This window comes from Elephas maximus, chromosome 10, assembly GCF_024166365.1.
Source record: "Elephas maximus indicus isolate mEleMax1 chromosome 10, mEleMax1 primary haplotype, whole genome shotgun sequence".
Taxonomy (NCBI): Eukaryota; Metazoa; Chordata; class Mammalia; order Proboscidea; family Elephantidae; genus Elephas; species Elephas maximus.
Window position 1 is genome coordinate 81,698,690 of NC_064828.1, and position 20,360 is coordinate 81,719,049.

The 20,360-nt window shown below is 49.7% G+C and overlaps 1 protein-coding gene across 1 annotated transcript in view; it reads left to right on the forward strand.

The window, feature by feature from the left end:
• The first annotated feature begins 15,427 nt into the window (after positions 1 to 15,427).
• Positions 15,428 to 20,360, forward strand: part of GALNT16 (polypeptide N-acetylgalactosaminyltransferase 16) — a 112,537-nt gene continuing 107,604 nt past the window's right edge. Inside the window, exon 1 of the mRNA XM_049898992.1 lies at positions 15,428 to 15,840. Coding sequence (XP_049754949.1) covers positions 15,664 to 15,840 — 177 coding nt within the window. The 5' untranslated portion in view covers positions 15,428 to 15,663. The remainder of the gene's footprint in view (positions 15,841 to 20,360) is intronic.

The window sequence follows — 20,360 nt, forward strand, 5'->3', positions numbered from 1 at the left end:
TTGTATCAAGGGGATGCTTCTCTTGACCGTAGAGCTCCACTGTCCTGTGCATTTGCTGAGCTCGGATGAGTAAGGGGAGGGAGGTGTCAGAGGCCCCTCGGAACGCTCCTGATGGTTGCAGCCTGTTCCCTGCTCCTCTGGCTCCCATCCTTTCTTGCCTCATCTCCCCATTGCAGTCCGTGTGCTTTGGAAACACTGTTAGCATTTATTTCACAATAAAAATGTAAAATAAAAAACCTTTCATTGTAAGTAATTTTTTAATTTTAACATATAGGTTGGGGATGGATTTTTTTTTCTTTTTTTTTCCTGATAGACAAGCAGTTAGTGATCTGCCATTGTGAAGTGAACAGGCACAATATGCAGGGACTTGTTGCTGCTTAAGAGTGCAGCCCTAAGATACTTACTGTTACCCGTGTGGTGGATAGAGATCGGGTGACAAAACGTGCTCTGTTGAAATAAAGCCATTTTAATCCCTCGTTTTAGACTCTTAGGACCCCAGCAGGCAGAAAGAGCTTTTGTTCAGCTTCCTAGTCTGCCAGTTAGTTTGGGGCGTGAACGTATGACTATAAATTCTTACCACTTTTTGATGTTTACCCTACCTTTCTGAGTTTTTCATTCATTCATTCTTCCTTTCCTTCCCCTTCATTATGTCTCATCCTTATGAGAAGTATCACTTCTTTCTTCTAAAGGAGATACTTTCTTGGTTTGCTAGCTTATTAATTATTATGTATGTTAACACACATCCTTCTTTCTAGTCTTTTCTAATGTAAAAGGTCATTTTTAGAGTGCCTACTTCCCCCAGGAATACAGTGAAAATCAGTGAATAGAATTGTTTTTCTTAGATGGGATAAGCTGACAGAGGGTATGAGAATGATTGCTGTTATGATTAGCTCTTGATCTGAATAACATACAAATATTATATAATCCCCCAAATACTTTTACTTTGGAATGCCATACTTTTCAGGCATTCACCAAGTAGCCCTCCCAAGCTGGAGCTCAGTACCTTCTGTCTTTCCCCAGTCCTGGGCAGGTTTGCAGCAGGTAATGGAGCAGGGTTGAAATGCAGCCAAGTGGCTCACTTGTTCAAAAGTACCTATTCTACCTGCCTGCTGAGGGATGCATTAGTCACTCCCTTACCTTGAGGCACCAAGGCCCTTGCTTAAATGTCAGCATGTTATTTGGGAAGGTGGGAAGTACGTTAGACCGTTGTTTCCTTCTAACCAGCTTTGTCTGTGGCCAACCTTGGTTGGAGGTCCCCAAGGCATAGGGGGTAACTGGACCAAATGGATAATTATTTGGGGGATAATAAAAAACTGACTTCCTTCAGAGGACCTAGTTCATGCATCCTCGGTTGTACTCTCTTCTAATATGGAATGTGCTGCCTGAGAAGGTCATTCCCTGCCCTGACTGAGCAGAGGTAGTTAATTTCCTACTCTCCAGACTGAACTCAAAGCATTCCCCCTCCTTCCACCTTCCTTACTGGTTATTAATTCTCGAATTTTTCTCTGTTGCTGGATGGGGTAGCCTGTTTCCTTTCTGCCAGCATAAGCTCCAAAAGCTGCTGAGTTTAGAATCAGCGTTATTATAAGCACGATGTGCAGTCCAGAATGTTCCTGAGCTGGAGAGGCTACTTACATTCTCCTCTGGCTTCCCAAAGATCTCCCTTCTCAGGCTGTAACGTGCTGGGGCAGAGTTGGATTCTGACTACTCAGGCCACCAGGGTGTCTGTTAAGTCCTGGATAAGAATCAGAAATTTGAGCTTAGTAGGCTAAAGGGGCTGAAAGAAACAGGGGATTGAGACATGAGTGCTTTTAAAGGAGCTACGTGTGTTTTATCGGGGCCATGACTTAGTATTTGCTTTTTTTCCGTACCCAGTTCTGACATGTGTTGGAGGAACAGAAGGGTGGGCTGATGACTTGGGTTCTAGTTCCAGCCACCAGCTGCATATCTTTGGACCGATCACTTAACTTTTCTGGGCTCCGTTCTGCACCTATAAAATTAGGAGTTCAAATCCGATGTGTTGTAAAGGCCCTCCCAGCTGTAGCATTCTGTAATAGATCCCACCATGTCTTTATGTGGCAGTTTCCCTCGGGTACTGTGTACCTTCCGCTCCAGTGCACACTCTCATCCCGCCCCCCGCCCTGGGAGTGGAGACTGTGCATGAAAGAAGAGGAACAAGGGAAGCAGGATGCCACATCTGTGTCCCCCTGGCCTCATTGACTGGGGAGAAGCCTGCTCCCTCCATCTGGTGCTCCACCTCGGGTCAGAACAGCCTCCTCACTGAGCAGTGCTGTGTGTGACCCTCTGGAACTCACATTCCTCCTCAGCCCACTATTTAACCATAAAGAGTGAAGAGAAATCCTTATCTTTAACCACACTGCCGGTGCTGTAAGGTGTAATAAGACATAAGTTATAAAGTGGAAATGAGGCCAGTTTGCCAAGTTTTGTAGATGAGAGAATTTTGAGGAAAAAAGGGGACAGTTTTTCATTTTAAGGTGAGGAGAAACTGAGGATATACACCACAGAGAGAATGGAATAGAATTGGGTATTTTAAAAGGAAAACATTAAACCAACAAGTTACAGATATTCTCTCTCTTTGTTATATTGTTGTGACTGCCTGAGAAAATTCAGGGGGTCCACAATATTAACACATTGCTTACATTGCCATCCATCGTGAGGCCTGGGGGACTCCCAGGGAGACTGAGAAGAGTTCCTGTGGCCTGTGTCTTATATGGCCCTGACTTGCCTTGGACTTTGTCCTGCTTACCTTTGCCTTTGGCCATCAGCTAGACAAACGTACAAAAAGTAAAGTTTGCATTTTTTAAGTTGCTAAAAGACATTTTTCTGTATATATCTATTCCCAGTGAACTGGCAGAAAATACATTTTCCAGTCTATCCTTGTGCTTAGAGTTTCAGTCCCAAAGACAGTATGTTGGCTTTTCTTTGTGTCATGCAGATTTATACTGTGTATGGTAAACCTGAAGCTCTTTTCACAGTAAACACCTAGATGTAGGTAGGCATGAGCCCCATTTTCTACCAATTTGGGGCCTTCCCCCCTCGCCCCAGAAAAAGTGACCAGATAGCCAGAAGGGAGGCTAAAATACATTTCTGTACCCTCTCCTAGGTGGTTCCTGACTTTGTAAAATTCTGAAATCTTTCGCCATATCCTATAGAGCCAACTAGAGCCCCTGTCGGCCGCCTTAGTTTCTTCTTTATTAACATGGGTATGTTTGGCCCTGGAGGTTTGGGAGGCCTGCGCTGTAGTACATAGGGCTTCCTCTGAGTTCTTGGATACAATGAGCAGGACTAAAGTTGGCTCAGGAAAGGAACAGAAGATGACTTGGGGTTAGTTTTTCTTTTTTAAATATTATACAAGTGCAGTGCAGTTGGCCGCAGTCCCCCTCTCAAACCATCAGCAGAGCTTGACCTTGGCCAAGACTTTGCCTCATCCTCTCGGCATTTCAGCACAGAGTTGCGTTTCGGCCGTGGAATGTTTAACCAAAAGCACATGCTGCAGTGGTGGTTTCCAAAGAGCGAGTTCTTGCAAAAAGTCCATACAGTGTCGTTTTCTCACAACAACAGCTTCCTCTGAACCACGAACCCAACAAACCCACAGACAGTGATTCTGCGGCTTATTTGTGTGTAAAGGGTGAGGTTTTTAAGATGGCGTGAAACACCTGTCCTGACGATGCACCGCTTAGGGTGGAAGGTCGTACATTATATAAGCCGGCTACAGCAGGGTCACTGTGAGTCAGCACCTAACAACACCAACAACGTAAGACAGTAAATCCAGGTCAAGATGTGATGCAGATTTGGTGGTCCGACTCCAAGCAGTTTGCCCTTTTGTTATATGTTGTGGACTTGATGACTGAGAGGCTTTATGATACTGATTTTAACAAGTTAATTTTTTAAAGTAGGCAGTATGTGCACATAGTACAAGGAATAAAAAATGCAGAGTGAAGAGGAAATCTTCTCCCTGCTCCTTTCCCACAGCCCACCTAGTTCGCCGCCGTGACAGTAACCACTGTTACTGCTGTGCATCCTTCAGAGATTGTGTCTGTCTGTCTGTCTGTCTGTCTGATGGCTTTCTTTTTTTTTTTAAATCCCAGATTTCTTCTTCTTTGGTTGTTAACCAAGAATATGTTTATTCAACCTTTCTCTTTATACTCTAGGTTTTAGTTTAGGGTATTTATGCAGAAACTTTGTGAATCCTGCAGCCTCAGCAGGACTGATCTCTTTGTATCATAAAGTTCACGCTCTACATCTCTCAGTTAGCTCAAAAGTCCGTGTTTTGCATAAGATCGGCCATGAGTTGATAATTGTTGAAGCTAGGTTTGTTTTAGTTGGCTCTCTACTTTCTTATATATTTGAATTTTCCAGTTTTTTTTTTTTTAACTCCTATTTCTCTAGCAGTAACTCCTGGAATGCAATTACCTGCCTAAGTTTTTTTGTTTTAAAGTAGTGCTTAATTGCTACCTAAAAGCAAACTCTAGGTGAACCTCTAGACAGCCTCCCTCCCTCCAAATCAGACATTCAAAATTCCAAATTCACAGCCATGAACTGGGATGATTATTCACCTTCACAAGTCGTCATTCTCTTTAAACAACAGAGTAGACTTCAGATTTATCTTGAAAAGCCAACTTCTCTGGCAGATAAAATTTGATTTGATTTGTACACTAAGTTTTTCAAGAATATAAATCTCATGTAGAGCAGAGGACTCATATTCAGCTTTGTTGAACATCTTAAGGGCTCAAGAGCCAGGGAAAGAAAGCTCTCTTATCCCCAACTCTCTTGGTAGGGAGAAGAAGCAAAGTTTGCATGGATGCCTTTACTTTGCTTCCCTCAGTTCTGGGCTTTTTATTTTTATTGTGCTTTAAGTGAAAGTTTACAAGTCAAGTGAAAGTTTACAAGTCAAGTCAGTCTGTCACATATAAGCTTATATACACCTTACTCCATATTCCCACTTACTCTCCCCCTAAAGAGTCAGCCTGCTCCCTCCTTCCAGTCTCTCCTTTCGTGACGGTTTTGCCAGTTTCTAACCCTCTCTACCCTCCCATCTCCCCTCCAGACGGGAGACGCCAACACAGTCTGAAGTGTTGACCTGATACAAGTAGCTCACTCTTCATCAGCATCTCTCTCCTACCCACTGTCCAGTCCCTTCCATGTCTGATGAGTTGTCTTCAGGAATGGTTCCTGTCCTGGGCCAATAGAAGGTTTGGGGACCATGACTGCCAGGATTCTTCTAGTCTCAGTCAGACCATTAAGTCTGGTCTCTTTATGAGAATTTGGGGTCTGCATCCCACTGTTCTCCTGCTCCCTCAGGGGTTCTCTGTTGTGCTCCCTGTCAGGGCAGTCATCAGTTGTGGCCGGGCACCATCTAGTTCTTCTGGTCTCAGGATGATGTAAGTCTCTGGTTCATGTGTGGGCCTTATTTTATACTTCCTCCGTGGCAGGTAGATAAGAAGTCAGGTCTTCTCCAGATTAGAACTTCCCAAAGATACACAGGCCAGAGGGAAGAGTAAGGCCCTTGGTGTTTTCCAATTCAGGTCCCGTATGGTTTCCCTGGGGCCATTTTATCCTTGATGCTCTTTCATGCTCTCTCCTTTGTCTTGCTGTAACCTAATCATCCAAGGCCACTCCAGTCATCATGAAGAATATTCCTACTGGTCAGGGAGCTCCCTTTGAGCATCCACTTACAGCAGCTGTCACATTTGAGCAGCATCTACTTTCTGACAAGCTTGAAGACAGGATGAAGGAGTCATTGAGTCTCTCCCAATGGAAGGCAACAGAGGCAGCCTTCAGGGCTGTGTTCAATGTGCTGTGAGCTTCACTGCCTGGCAGGTTGGGGTGGCGAAGTGGTCATTCCAAGATGGGCAGGGATCTTCATGGTTGCAATCCTGCAGGGTCCCAGTGCTGGAATGGTTCCCTCAGCCTTTGCCTGTAGCCTTTTCTGGGCAGGGAAACAGAACGAGGGAAAGTGCTTGTTATGTTTTAGATAGATTCTGCCTGCTGTAGCCAATAAACCCAACAGCTTGGAAGGTGAGTGACCTTACCTGGGAGATTTATGTTGCACCTTGCTCCTGCCTCCAGCCTCTTGCACACTGACCATGCCAGCCCCTCCTGGCCTTCTGCCCTCTCACCTAACTCAAATAATGTTAGTCTTCCTCTTGTTGCTGTCCAGTTTCTTTTCAGGCCTTTCTGGCTTTAATATTTATTACACTTTTATTGGTTTTCACTCTCTGCCTTTTCTTTCCCTGAAGCTGTTTTTCCTCATGCTCTGTATCTCTTCATCTATTGGAGTCTGTTCATATCCACTCGACCAAGTGCATATATCCATCTGCTGCTTCTTGTCTGACTCTGCCTTGGCTTCTCGATCGCCCTTCCTTACACGGCCTGCTGGGAGATGACTCGCCCCCCTCAGGGCTTGTGTGCAGTTAGGGAGGCAAGAGAAGCTGCTCAGTGCCATGCTGGACCCTGGGGGCACCGATCTGAGGTCAGTCCTGCTCCAGCACAGTCAGAGTGCCCTTGGTTGAGCCTGGCTGCCCCAGAGCCATGTTTGGAAGGATCCCTTCTAGCAGAGAAAGGCTTAGTACTGCAGAGGACCAACGCGCCCTTCTTCATCCTAGCCACAGAGATCACTTAAAAGACCTAAGAGTAATCTAAGAACATTTTAACTATGCTCTCTGGATTCCCAGCAAGAGGTAATGTGAAGGAAAGTAATAATTATTTACTAATGGGAGATTGACTTTGTGAATCCTGGAAAGATCTAGGGATCAGGGAATGTAAATGAAGGGTCAGAGAATCTACTTGTGCAGTCCCAGTTGTGAGGCAGGTGACAGCTCCAGACTGGGAAATGGACCTCACCGATGGCAGCTGCTTCTTGGTAGTGTGGCAGTGCAGTAGGCAGGAAAGCCAATGGAGGGGAAATCAGAGAAAGGGTGAAGGGGAGTAGGGGACACAGAAGTAATGGGCCAGCATCCATGCAAGGTTATAAGCAGAGAAGGAGATGGAAGCGAGGGCCAGGTGGAGGCTAGAAAACGACATGAGGGAAAGCTGAGGAGGAGCTGGCATTTGGGGAGTGGGATGCTGCCAGAGATGCTACGGCCTGCCCTGCCAATGGAGGCCTGTGGCATGGGGCTGGGTCACAAGAAAAGAAAGGAAGCCTGAAGACCCTGCCTCCTCACTCATCTCTGGTCTGTTTGTTCTTACTTCTTTTATGTTCCTGTTCCATGTTATACTAGCAGCAGTAAACAAACCAAACCAAACCAAAAAAAGCAGTCAGTCTTTGAAAGAGAATGGCAAGGTCTGGGGAATTTAAGGCTGGATATTCCCTCGCCCCTTGCTGAATTCTTAGGCCTCTTTGCCTATCTGGCTGCTGGAGCGCCTGCCTCTTACTGAAACACCCTGAATGGAGTCCCTCTACCAGCTTGACAGCCCAGCAGGAGTACCAGTGGCAAGGGCAGCCAGCAGCCGAGGACGTGTGCCCACACAACTCCTCCAGGCTGTGGGGCAGCCAGGGGAGCAGGGCTGTTGGCTACCCCAGCAGGAGGCAGGGTTGGGCGGATGGGTGGCTTCTATTGTGTGACTCCAGTTCTGTCACTCAGCTCTTCTCCTTAGGAACTGAGCCAGAGAGGCCTGCAGTGGAAGAAAGAGAAAGGAAAACTTTTTTCTTGCTTAAAAAACTTTTTTAACTATAGAGGTAATAAATGACTGTGGCAAAAAATGGAAAAGGTGCAAAACGATATACTGTGAAAAGTCTCTCCCGCCCCTGATTTCCAGTCCTTAAGTTCTCTCATCAGAGATCAGAGATACCCCTAGGTGTCCAGTTTCTCTTTCTTAGGTCTGTAGTTCAGAAGTTTTCAGTTCTTGATCAAATGGAATATTTTAAATTGTTTGGATGTATACGTATGTGTGTAACGTGTGTGTGTGGGATCAAATGCTAATAAAGAAAATTGTATCCCAGTTGATTGCCAGTAATTCCTGCTGGGGCAAGGAATGGTTTAAAATAATAAAGTAAGCAAATAGAATCTTAAATGTTAGTACTAGAAAGGATCTTCCAAATACGTCTGTAGCAAAGCCCACATTTCAGACATGAGAAAGAGACCCAGATGAATGACTTTTCCAGGGCCATCAGGCTAGCTAATGGCACCCAAAAAACCCAGTGCTGTTGAAATGGCACATCTGGGACTAAAACTCAGATTTCCCACCTCCCGATCTTCCCAGTTCCTCACACAGACTGAATGCTCCATCTTTAGGTTATAGCCTTTGTATTTAATTTTAGGGTGGCCTTTAATTGCCTTAGGGAAATTCTCTTCTTGAGTACAAAGATAAGTGACTCAGAGATGGAAGGAGAGACAAATGATTGGACATGGATTTAGAAATATTTTCCAGGGATTTGGAAATGAACACAAATATGGGGAAAGTAATTAGTAATTCCAGGAAAAACCTGGAGTCACATTCCAATTGAGAAGCAGCACCCACCCACACACACACCCAAAGGCTCTGGCAGAAGACAGTTGGTAAAGTCTATTATCTGTCTATTCTCCTGGGCTCTGGGGGCCAGCAGAGACCGTGAGAGGATGGTTCAGCACCATCCCTTAGACCCACTGTCACCGGGGCTGGAGACCGAGGCAGGTGTTTCCTTGTTGGCAGGAGGGAGAAATGTCAACCAAACTAGAGTAAGAGGACAGCTTGTGCGTGGACATGGGGGGCAGTGATACCAAGGGAGAGGAGACGATGTGTCGTGAACACTGACAGCCTGAACTCAACCACCTACCAGGAGGAAATGCCCTGAGACTTATACTTGGATAAAATGGCAGAATAGTTTTTTTTAAATTCTCTCTGTTCTGGCATCAGCTCCAGACACTCTGAACAATTTCAGTGTCCAAGCCAGACTGATGGGCCTTTTGATGGCTTCAGAGGGTGGCTGCTGTGCGAAAAGACACGTATGACTATAAACACCCTGGATTGCTCTGAAATGGTAAATTTCCAGGCAATGTGAATCTGATGCTACACGCCTCCTGCATTAACAGCTTTTTCTTCCTGTTCAATTATTTTGGCTGGTGAGGGAGTGGAAATTACACGTCAAAATATATCGATGAATATTTTCAGCCTGAGAGCTTCAAAATATATACCAATCCTGGGAACATTTCCTTAATTTTCACTTTCCAGTTTCACAAGAAAAATGGAGGTATCATTTTACAGTCACAGTTACACTGAAGGGAATGCAGGACCAGGACCATGTGTCTTTTTTTCATTCAAATTCTCTCTGGACTTATCGCCTGGCCTCTTTTATTTTGAGCCAAATTTTGTTCAAACCTCAGGCCTACAGACCGGATGATGAGGTCCTTGCCGAGGAAATGAGTATTTCTGACAGCCCAGGTCCAGGGCCTTGAGTCAGCTTCTGACAGAGGTAAACAAAAATGGCAGTGGTTTCTTCCTCTTCAGACAAGGGACCCAAAAATCCTAATCTGTGGTGCACATGGATGCTCCCCCATGCCTAAGTACTGAGTACCTGGGCAGCGACCCAGCAACATATTTGCCAAAGTGTGTTGCTGGTGTTCTCACCTCTACCTGTTTGGCCTTCCCTTCCTGGGCTCGAGACCTGGATTTACAGCTGCCTTCCTGGACAGACCACGAAGAACTCAAGTTCAATGAAACATGCCTCCCCCATCTCCTGTGTTCCCCATTTCAGTTAATGGTTACCTTACACCAGAACACTTGTCTCCTGAGCAATTTATGTTCTTCTCTAATCCTTTCTCACCTCCACCTCCAACTGATCACCAGATCCTTGGAGTTTACTTTTCTTTCCTGCTTCAGTGTCACTGCTCTAAACGACCCACAACATGGCTTGTTCATGCGACTGCAGTATTACTCTGGTTCCCCTGCCACTAGTCTCCAGCCTCTCAGTCCATGCCTTACCTCCTCAGTAAAATTCATAACTGATCCTGTCACTCTGTTTAAAAATCTTGGATGGTTCTCCATGGCCTACTGGAATAAGTTCAAATTTATTATAAAGGATAATGTCTGGTATCTGGTCCGTGCCCATCCCTACAGCCTCATTATCATCACCACCCCCCACCCTGTGCACACCAAATCTCTCACTGTTTCCTAGGCTCCTTTACACTGACACATCTCAGTGTCCTGTGTTTACCCCTCCTCTTCCCAGAAGGCCCTTCCAGGTGTTGCCCACCCCCTTTAAGACTCAAATGACTTCCTGTGAAGACGGGGCTCTGTGCTTCCGTAGAGCTCTATTATATCATCTCTTGATGATTTATGTATATTTCCCCATTACCAATTACTGGGTTCCTTAGAGCCTGGGACCAGGTTTTGTTCATTTTTATATCTCCAGGACCTAGAAGTACCTGACATGGTAGGTGTTTAAGAAAGGAAAGGAAGACGCTGGAGACACCACCTCCATGGGCAAACAGGCATTGGCTTTACAATCTGAGTGGGCTATTTGACATTTTCATGGGACAGAATAGGTAGTAAGCAGCAGCCCGCCACCCTAGATACTCCTTTATGCGTTGGACAAATGTTTACTGCATGCAGCCTTACAGCCCAGAACCGTGCTGGATTCTAATGACACAAAAGGTTGCCATGCTCTGCTCAGAGGAACGCCCATTCAAGGGGGAGAGACAGGATTGTGGTAAGTTACTGCCTGGCATTTTGGTGGGCCATCTGGTCTGCTCTGGAGACCTTTGTCACTCAGCTCTGCAGAGGCTATGGAGAAGTATAAAAGAGAAGGTGGTGGAGATGGGAAGGTCAGGGAAGGCCTTGGAAAGGGCTCTACCTCTGGGACAGTTCTGCTGACCAGGGGCTTTATTTATGCATTTCTCCTTTGTATGAATTCCCTGCCGTTAATAAGAGCATTTGACACATTTCTTATTAGCCCCCAGCTCTGAAGTCCTCTTATTTCCAAATGTGACAGCTGGATCATTTTGTGATCAGTAGTAATGTTTGTAAAAGGAGCTATGGTGGCGCAGTGGTTAAGCACTCAGCTGCTGAGAGGTAAGAGATTCGAACCCACCAGCCACTCCACAGGAGAAAGATGTGGCAGTCTGCTTCTGTAAAGATTATGACCTCAGAAACCCTGTGGAGCAGTTCTACTCTGTCCTATAGGGTCGCTATGAGTCGGAATTGACTTGCCGGCAATGTTCGTTTTTTTTTTTTTTAAATAATATATATGCTTCCTGCAGTTATCATTCCTGACTTCTGATGGGACCACAGAGAACTCAGGATGAAGGACCCTTTTAACTCAGGGACAGAGTCAGCTGCTCCCAAGGAAACATTGGACTAGCTGGTAGGGCACCTGGGTTATTCCCTAGTTATTCCCTACACTGGTCCATGACCCTAGACAAGTTGTCCCCTTCCTCTGGATTCAGGTCCTGCACCCATGTCTCAAAGCTCTTGACTTAAGAGAAAAGTGCTTATTTCATAGAAGCTACCCTGCCTTCTTTCCTCTCCCCTTCCTCCCACAAGTCTTTAATGAGCATGTATTATGTGCCACTGCTATATACCAAACACCGTTCTGAGCACTGGGGAAACAGTGGTGAACAAAGCATACAAGAACCCTTGCCTTCGTGGAGCTTACATTCTAGCAGCAAGAAACTGACAGATAAAAATCCAGGGTTATTAGGTAAATAGGATGATATTGATAAGAAGACTGCGAGTTCCTTCTGAAGAGCCAGGTCCCCTCCACTGATAATGCTACTCACTTCACAGAAACTTAGCTTATAAGTAAATTTTCCTTAGAGACACTAATGCATTAAGTATGGTCAGCTGGCAGTGGATGGCATATGCGCCACTCGATGGCTGAGTGACCTCTGCAGGCATCATCAGTGTCTTCGTCTGTGAAATGGAGAGGACTGAGCCCTTCTCATAGGGCCCGCATCAGTATGCTGAGATCATGTATTAAAACACTTAGCAGTGTGCCTGCTGCGTAGTAACATGTTCTTTTCATTCCTGCCTCCTTTCCCGCATAGAGCAAGTGCTGGGGGGAGGGGAGGAGGTGTCCAACTAGGTCCCTTCACCCGCCTTCTGGGTCCCCGCTGTAGCTGTAGACAGTAAAAGGCTTCTGAGCTGGCCCAGGGTCTCGAGAGTAATGGGTATGCTATCAAGAATGAATACTCCGTGGAGGGGCCCTGCACTGCAGTGTTGGGGTTGGGAGGGCAACAGAGGAGAGAAAGGGTGCAGCTCAGTCTAAGACCCTGGCTCTCCAGTCAGACAACCTGAATCAATGCTGATTTTGCCACATATTAGGAGGGTGGCTGGAGCAAATCATAAGCCTCAGTTTTCTTGAATGTAAAATAGTGGCGTTGACAGCCCCTAACTTGCAGCGATGTTGGAAAGGGTTGAATAAAACAAGCAAAATCCAGTGCCTTGTAGCCACCTCAGTCCCTGCTGGAGGCCTGCTCCTATAAGCACTGCTGCGGGATGCTGGCGGGGGCAGGAGGGGGGAGGGGGAGAGGCGGCTCATGCAGGGGATTGCTGCCACTGCTTACCTCTCTCCAGCCAGGCCCCAAGGTCCAACAAGAATGTGCTGTCTTACCCCACAGGAGACTGCGGCTCCAGAGCCTCTGTCCCCTTACCCACCCCCACCTACCACGTAAGGAAGGACTGGTTGTGAAGTCTAACACCACATCTACAGAGGCCACACCTCTGTTTTTCTGGTGGTGAGGGGCAGGAAAGCCTGCTGCTTGTAACAGACCTAGCAGGGAGTGACAATTTGGTGCAGATGTGTAGCATCCCCACCACTGAGCCTTGGGGAGTGAGTGGTGAGACTTGTAGAAACCCTGCCAAAAATCCAGTTCCTGCCTCCCTTCGCTCATGGAAGCCTTCCTGGAGACTTCAGAAACCCCAATGGCCTGATTTCAGTTTGGCTTGGTCCAGCTTCATCCCCCATGCCAACCTCTCCCCAGGAGTTCATGTGGTCTCTTTGGATACACCTATATCCTCTCACCTGCTTCTCTCAAGACCAAAGACAAGTAGACCTGCACAGACCAGGCTGGGTTGAGGGGAGCAGCCTATGGCAACAGAGGGTTATTCCCCAAGTCTTCCCACCTGGCTGTCTTCTGGAGAGCCTGTGTGGAAATGGGGTACCAGGTGGGCAGTTCCCTTACATTTTGTTGATTGACTGGTGATGCCTCTAGGGCCTGATTCCTAAGGAGCAAGGCCTTCCCTGGACTCCCACAGATGGCACGACCACTGAACAAGCCTCATGATTCCTGTCGAAACAGTAGTAGCTGGACTGGGTTTTCTCCATCTATGCAGATAACCTAAGTCCCTAGTGCAGCCTGATTAAACTCCCCAGCAAGAGAGACCTGGTTGCTCAAGGCTGGCCCGCTGCTCCTGGAGAGGTGTCCAAATGCCTAAGCCCTGACCAGGGCCAGCAGCATCTCCACACCCATACCTCTGTTGTTCGTGGCCACCACACCTAGCTCATGCCTCAGAACCCAAATCAAACCCATTGCTGTCAAGTCAATTCCAACTCATATCGACCCTGTAGGACAGAATAGAACTGCCCCATGGGGTTTCCAAGGCTTGTAATCTTTATGGAAGCAGACTGCCACATCTTTATCCCCAGAGTGGCTGGTGGGTTTGAACCACTGGCCTTTCGGTTAGCAGCTGAGTGCTTAACCACTACACCACCAGGGCTCCTTCTCATGCCTCAGAGCCCCTGCATTCTCTACACTGAAGGGTCACATTCTTGGTGGGGCCATTTTTGGACTTACCTAGGTAGCCTCATGGTTAGTCTTCTGAGTGAGGGCATCACAGCTGCGGCCAGCAGGGTCTTCTTCCTTAGAAATGTAGTGGGCATTATTAATGCTTGGTTCAGTCCCGAGTGCTGGAGAAACCATAGGAAACACCACCTGCTTCCACCTCTGTGCCTGATGGGGTAGTGGGAGGCGGGCTTGACGCTTTGACTTCACTCTGCCTGATTCCTGAGGCAGTACCATTTGGAGGCCCTGACCCTAGGCGGATCTTGAGATGAACCACAATGTCCAGCAGGAAGCAAACTCACCACCAGCTCTGCTCCTGGCATTTAAGGACCTCTAGAGTCCGTGCTTGCCCAGCCTGGCCAACCTCAATTCCCACCAAACCTCAGCAACGCCAGGAGGCTCTCTTCGCTCAACAGTCCAAGTACCCCTATCCTTTGGACCTTAGCCTGGGCTATTCATGCAGCTGATGCCCTGCCCTCCCCTCCCCCTTCCCTGCCTGTTAAGGATTGATTTAAAGGCCACCTCCTCTGAGAAGCCTTCCCTTCCTCTGTGATTCCTACTTTGTTTAACACCTGCTCTGGAAACCCTGGCGGTGCAGTGGTTGATAGCTATGGCTGCTAACCAAAAGGTCGGCGGTTTTAATCCACCAGGCACTCCTTGGAAACCCTATGGGGCAGTTCTATTCTGTTCTCTAGGGTCGCTGTGAGTCGGAATCGACTGGACGGCAACGGGTTTTTTTTTTTTGTTTTGTTTTTTTTCATTGAGTGTCTGATCTATGCTCAACCCTGTGCTGGTCTTCTAGAACTCATGTAGCCTACATTGCCGTCTGCAGGCACTAACAGTAGCTCACGCCAGATTCCCAACGGCTCCAGGGCTGGGGCAGACTCTCAATGATGACTGTGTCGTCTCTCACCAGTGTCTTGCACTTTGTCGAAAAGTGTCGGGGGAGAGAGCTTCTAGACTTGGCTCTGCCCACCAATTAGCTTGTGGCTTCAGGCGAGTCATCTGGCGTCTCTGGCCTTCTTTTTTTCTGATGAAATGGTGACGATGATACCTCAGGGTTGTCAGGGGACAATGAGGCGGAGTGAAGGAAAGCATCCTGAACGCTAGGAGCCCCAGGCCAGTGGAAGATGTGAGGTGGTTGTTCCGCTGTTCTTCTTTCACTGGCTGTGAGGCAGCGTCCCTTCCCCCTGGCTACCTTAATGTCAAGCGCACCAGCTTCCAGTCCCTCCTCCGGGCGGGCCGTTGGGCGGCTCAGAATCCTGGACTGCGCAGGATTCCTGTGCAAACTCAGGGCTCCCCTCCCCGCCCAGCCGCCCCTTCCCAAGGACTCGCGGAAAACACGTTGAACCCCGAGCCAGAGCGCAGCCCCGAACTGCAGCTCTGCAGCGCGGGCACGGACCCGGAGTTGCGCGTCTCCAGCCGGTGACTCAGTACCGCTCGGTAGGGGGATGGCCGGTGGTAGGCGGGACCGACCGGGGCCGCGCGGGGGCAGCCGCCTGGCGCTCCGTGGCCGGGCAGTCGGAACCGAGGCTGGCTCTGGCCCGTCGCCATTCCGCCGCGGGCGTCTGCCTTGCCGAGTACCCGGGCGCTGGAGGAGGGCCCGCGCAGCTTCTCAGCTGCGGCACTTCTCTCCCGCTACGCAGCGGCCCCAGCGGCCCGCGGAGGCTAGAGCGCTGGGCAGGCTCTGCGCGCGAATGAATGGGCGTCCGGGGGACGAGCGCGCCTGGAGCTGAAGGGCATTAGGACCGTGAGGATTGCTCCGCGCTCTGGTCTCTCCCTATCACCCCCCACCACCACCACCACCTCTCTCCCTTTTCTGCTCTGCAGGACCGAGCAGCCAGGCGCGGGCGAAAACAAACAGCTGGGGCTGTGAGCGCCCCCGCCCTGGCCCCGAGAGCACGCCGGCCCCGACCCCCACCTGGGGCGCCCGCCGCCCACCATGAGGAAGATCCGCGCCAATGCCATCGCCATCCTGACCGTAGCCTGGATCCTGGGCACTTTCTACTACTTATGGCAGGACAACCGAGCCCACGCAGCATCCTCCGGCGGCCGGGGCGCGCAGAGGGCCGGCGGGAGGCCGGAGCAGCTCCGCGAGGACCGCACCATCCCGCTCATTGTGAGTCCGCCCTGCGCGCTGGACTGCCGGCTGGGGAGCCAGGGCACGAGTATCGCCCCGCGCCGCTGCGGAAGGCGCGGGGTCGGACCGGGGGGCTGTGAGCCCGCTGCGCTGGGCCGGCTTTGTATATATTGGAGCATTCCTGCCCGTTGTTATGGCAACCTCGGCCGGGCTGGCGGGGCCAAGGCGCACCGGCGGAGGGAGGGTGACAGCGGGTGGGGGCTGGGAGAAAGTGCTGCAAGTTTGGTGGGCCGGGCGTGCGCGCGCGACTGGGAACGTGGCGGCCCTCCAGGCACTGAGCCGCTGGAGCCGGAGGCCGGTGGACTGCCCGTCCAGCCCGAAGGCGGCTGGACCTTGCGCTCCACGAGCCGGCAGTGGGAGCCGCGCGCAGCTGAGCGCGTAGGTGGCGGTGCGCACCCCCCTCCAGCCTCCTGCGGTCAAATGACGTGAGGTGGGGGTGCGGAGTAAGGCAGGGTCGCTAGGGGATATCGCCAGGTTTCGTGCGCTCTCCCCAGCCTGGGCCCACTTAGACTTGCTTCTTCCGCACCAAGGACCCCCCATTAACACACCCGAGGTTCTCCGGGTCGGAAAAGATCTCATCCTGTGCACGCTCCTCATCCCCAACACGGGGTCCACTTCGACCGGGAAGCGGGCAGTGGCGGTGCCGGGACTCGCCGATTCTCTTTCTGGAGGTCAGCCCCGCGACGCCAAAGCGAGCGGGAAAACAAAGGCGGCGCAGCGGGGGCCTCCGCGGAGCTGCGGGCTCTCGGCGGACCCGGGACCGGGACTGAGGCGTGCGGAGCCCCCGCCGTCCTGCAGGGGGCGTACCTGCCGCCGCCTCCACCCGGGTCCCGGGTGACAGCTCTGTGCGGCCTGGCGGGGGCACCTGTTGAGGCAGGAGGCTTTAGGACTTGCCGAGAGGAGCTCTCAGGCTCGTTCTCCGGATCGGGGCGGGTTGGGGGCAGCGTGCTGGACGCAGGCCGGGAGGAAAGAGAGCAGAGTGAGCACCTGGATGGGGAGTGGTGGAGGGTGACAATTCTGACGTGAAAAGATCTGGGCCTGGAGGAGGAGGGGTCAGGGTAGGGTGCAACGTCAGGAGGTAGGAGGCTTCTGCGGAGTGTAATCCAAGATACTTGTCTAAAGGCATCTCTGAACCCCAGGAAAATGAGGGGACAATGTAGACGCGCTCTCCTATGCCCATCCTGCTCCAGGCTTCCTGCCTTGTTACTCGCTGGGGAAAACTAAAAATCCCACAGCAAAAGAACTGTTTCCGATTTTGCCTGAGGAGATCTTGGAGTCTGTGGGTTTAATCCCCAGCCCCCAGCCCCAAGGTCTAGATCCGGGTCTGGATGAATACTCTGGGGACCAACCTGATAAGGTGGAGTGCTGTCTTCTGGGCTGCGGGTCCCTGTCCTTAGGACACTGACTCCGTCGCACCTGTGATATTTGGACAGAAGGTTGGTGAGGAAAAAAACCTATGCAAAGATCCCAGAGTGCTGAGATTGGGGAGAAGGACAGTTTGGAGCCTGAACCGGCCAAATCAGTAGTGGCCCCCAGGCCCCAGGGAACTTCCACACCTCGGGTTCCTCCCACTGCTGCTCCTCTCTGCCCTCTTGGAGCTAAAGAGGCCAGCAGGGGAGAGACAGGCTGGCCAGATACCCTGTCACTCTCTGCTCTGACTGACGTGGTGGGTGGGGAGGGTCTGAGCTGCAATGAGAGGAGGAGCGGGGAAAGGAAGAAAAAGAGTACAGGGAAATGGCTGCTCTGAGCCCGGAGGGTCCCATCGCATTTTTTTTTTTTTTTAAAACCTCTGCTTTAGAACCCTCATGTTGCTCATGTACCTTTCCCCAGCTCCACCCATCACCCGGGAAGGCTGCTCAGACTGTGAGAGCCCTGGAAGGGTGTGGGGGGCACTGCTGGAGAGATGCAGAGCTCCTTTTGAGGGGTGGAAATTGGAAGTCATGGAGGGCCCCCCTGGAGAGCATCATCATGCCTCTCCTTGTTCCCACGGGGTTTGACATGCTGTGGGTTAGGAAAGGAAAGAAAAAAACAAAATCGCAGTGGAGTGATTCTGACTCATACCGACCCCATAGGACAGAGTAGAACTCTGGTTTCCAAGGCTGTAAATCTTTATGGAAGCAGGCTGCCACATCTTTCTCCGTGGAGTGGCTGGTGGGTTTGAACCGCTGACCTTTTGGTTAGCAGCTGAGTGAATTGGAATCTAAGTTTAAAGTGTGTAGGAGTATCAGGGAGATACTTGGGAGCCAGGGAGTGAAGATATAGGAAGAGAGGGAGAGTGGAGGTCCCTGAAGAGTGGGCGGAACCTTTTCAGGCCACTGTCAGCTCTCTCTCTGTTCTTAAGCTTTAGCCCTGGGTGTCTGTTCTACTTGCGTGATCCCCCAGTCACACACCACTTTTGACACTGGCTTGTATTGTATTTCCTTTCTTCCAGTCATTTCTCAGCCACCTGCCCCTCTCTCTTCCACTAAATGTAAGCTTCCCCATGCAAAGACTATGCTGGAAGCTCCTTGCATCCCTACATTGATGCACATAAAAAACAAAACAAAACCTAAACCCATTGCCTTTGAATAGATTCCGACTCATAGTGACCCTATCATAGTGACCCTATAGGACGGAGTAGAACTGCCCCATAGAGTTTCCAAGGAGTGGCTGATGGATTCAAACTGCCGACCTTTTGGTTAACAGCAGAGTCCTTTAACCAGTGTGCCACCAGGGCTCAGCAGGAGTTAATAAGTGGTTGTTAGATAAGCAAAGTAGGATTCTACCCATCGCTGTTTGGGGGCAGTCAATGGTCCAAGCTTCATGTTGTTATTAGGTGCCATTGAGTCAGTTCTGACTCACAGCAACCCCATGTACAGCAGAACGAAACACTGCCTGGTCCTGTGCCATCCTTACAATCGTTGTTAAGCTTTAGCCCATTGTTGCAGCCACTGTGTCAGTCCATCTCATTGAGGGTCTTCCTCTTTTTTGCTGACCCTCTACTTTACCAGGCAAGATGTCCTTCTCCAGGGACTGGTCCCTTCTGATAACATGTCTAAAGTATGTGAGACGTAGTCTCACCATCCTTGCTTCTAAGGAGTATCCTGGTTGTACTTCTTCCAAGACAGATTTGTTTGTTCTTTTGGCAGTCCATGGTATGTTCAATATTCATCTCCAACACCACAATTCAAAGGCATCAATTCTTCTTCACTCTTCTTTATTCATTGTCCAGCTTTCACGTGGATGTGATACGATTGAAAATACCATGGCTTGGATCAGGTGCACTTTAGTGTTCAAGGTGACATCTTTGCTTTTCAACACTTCAGAGAGATCTTTTGCAGCAGATTTGCCCAGTGCAATGCGTCTTTTCATTTCTTGACTGCTGCTTCCATGGCTGTTGATTGTGGATCCAAGTAAAATGAAATCCTTGACAACTCCAGTCTTCTCCCTGTTTATCATGATGTTGCTCATTGGTCCTGTTGTGAGGATTTTGTTTTCTTTATGCTGAAGTGTAATCCATACTGAAGGCTGTAGTCTTTGATCTTCATCAGTAAGTGCTTCAAGCCTTCTTCACTTTCAGCAAGCAAGGTTGTGTTATCTGCATAATGCAGGTTGTTAATGAGTCTTCCTCCAATCCTAATGCCCTGCTCTTCTTCATATAGTCCAGCTTCTCAGATTATTTGCTCAGCTTCATGTTCCCCCAATATTCTCCCAGCTGCGCTTTGACTATAAGTAAGGAGATGGGGGAACGCATGCTTAGCGTCACCAGGGGTGAACACTTTGTTCAACTTAAAAGGGGCAGGTGCAGCCAAAGATGTGCTTTCTCCCTGAATTTGTGGTAAGCACTCATTCTTGCTTCCTACACATTTCTCTGGCTGGTTGGGCCAGGATGCTGCATGTGGATTTTCAGATTCCTAGGGAATGATGTGTCCAGCCCTGCTGACAGAGGCTGAGAAAACTCCAGACAAGCGTCATCACCACTCCCCAGGGGAACCAGAGGGCTGAGCTGGAAAAGGGAGGGTCTGCAGAACAGCCTGGGCCAGGAGGCAGCTCTGCCTTCAGAGTGTCTGGGCAATTTGAAACCAGCCAGGTTGCTTCTGGACTTTGGAGACACTTGTTTGGCATTGTGGGGCGTCGGCATGGCAACCACATGGCCCAGATTTCTCAGAAAGGTCCTGATTTTTAATATTCTGTCCTGCTGTCAGCGCATGTGCCACCAACTTTGATGTGAAAAATTTGGTTATGGAATCTGTATAACTAGAGAGAGATGCTGGTTCTGCCCTTCTGTGGCTGAGTTAGTGATTCTTTTCATGCTGTCCTGTATGGGTGAGGCAGTGGATTTGGGGACATCCCCTTGAATTCACGTGGATGCATGCTGGCACAGGACAGCCACTGAAGCAGGATACGGAGCAGACATGACTGGCCTTGCCCCAACAGCCTCCTCATCCCAGGGCCTCACAGTTGCCAAGGACATTTGTGATTGGTTTGGCCCGGGACCCAGGTTTCTCCATACACCAGTT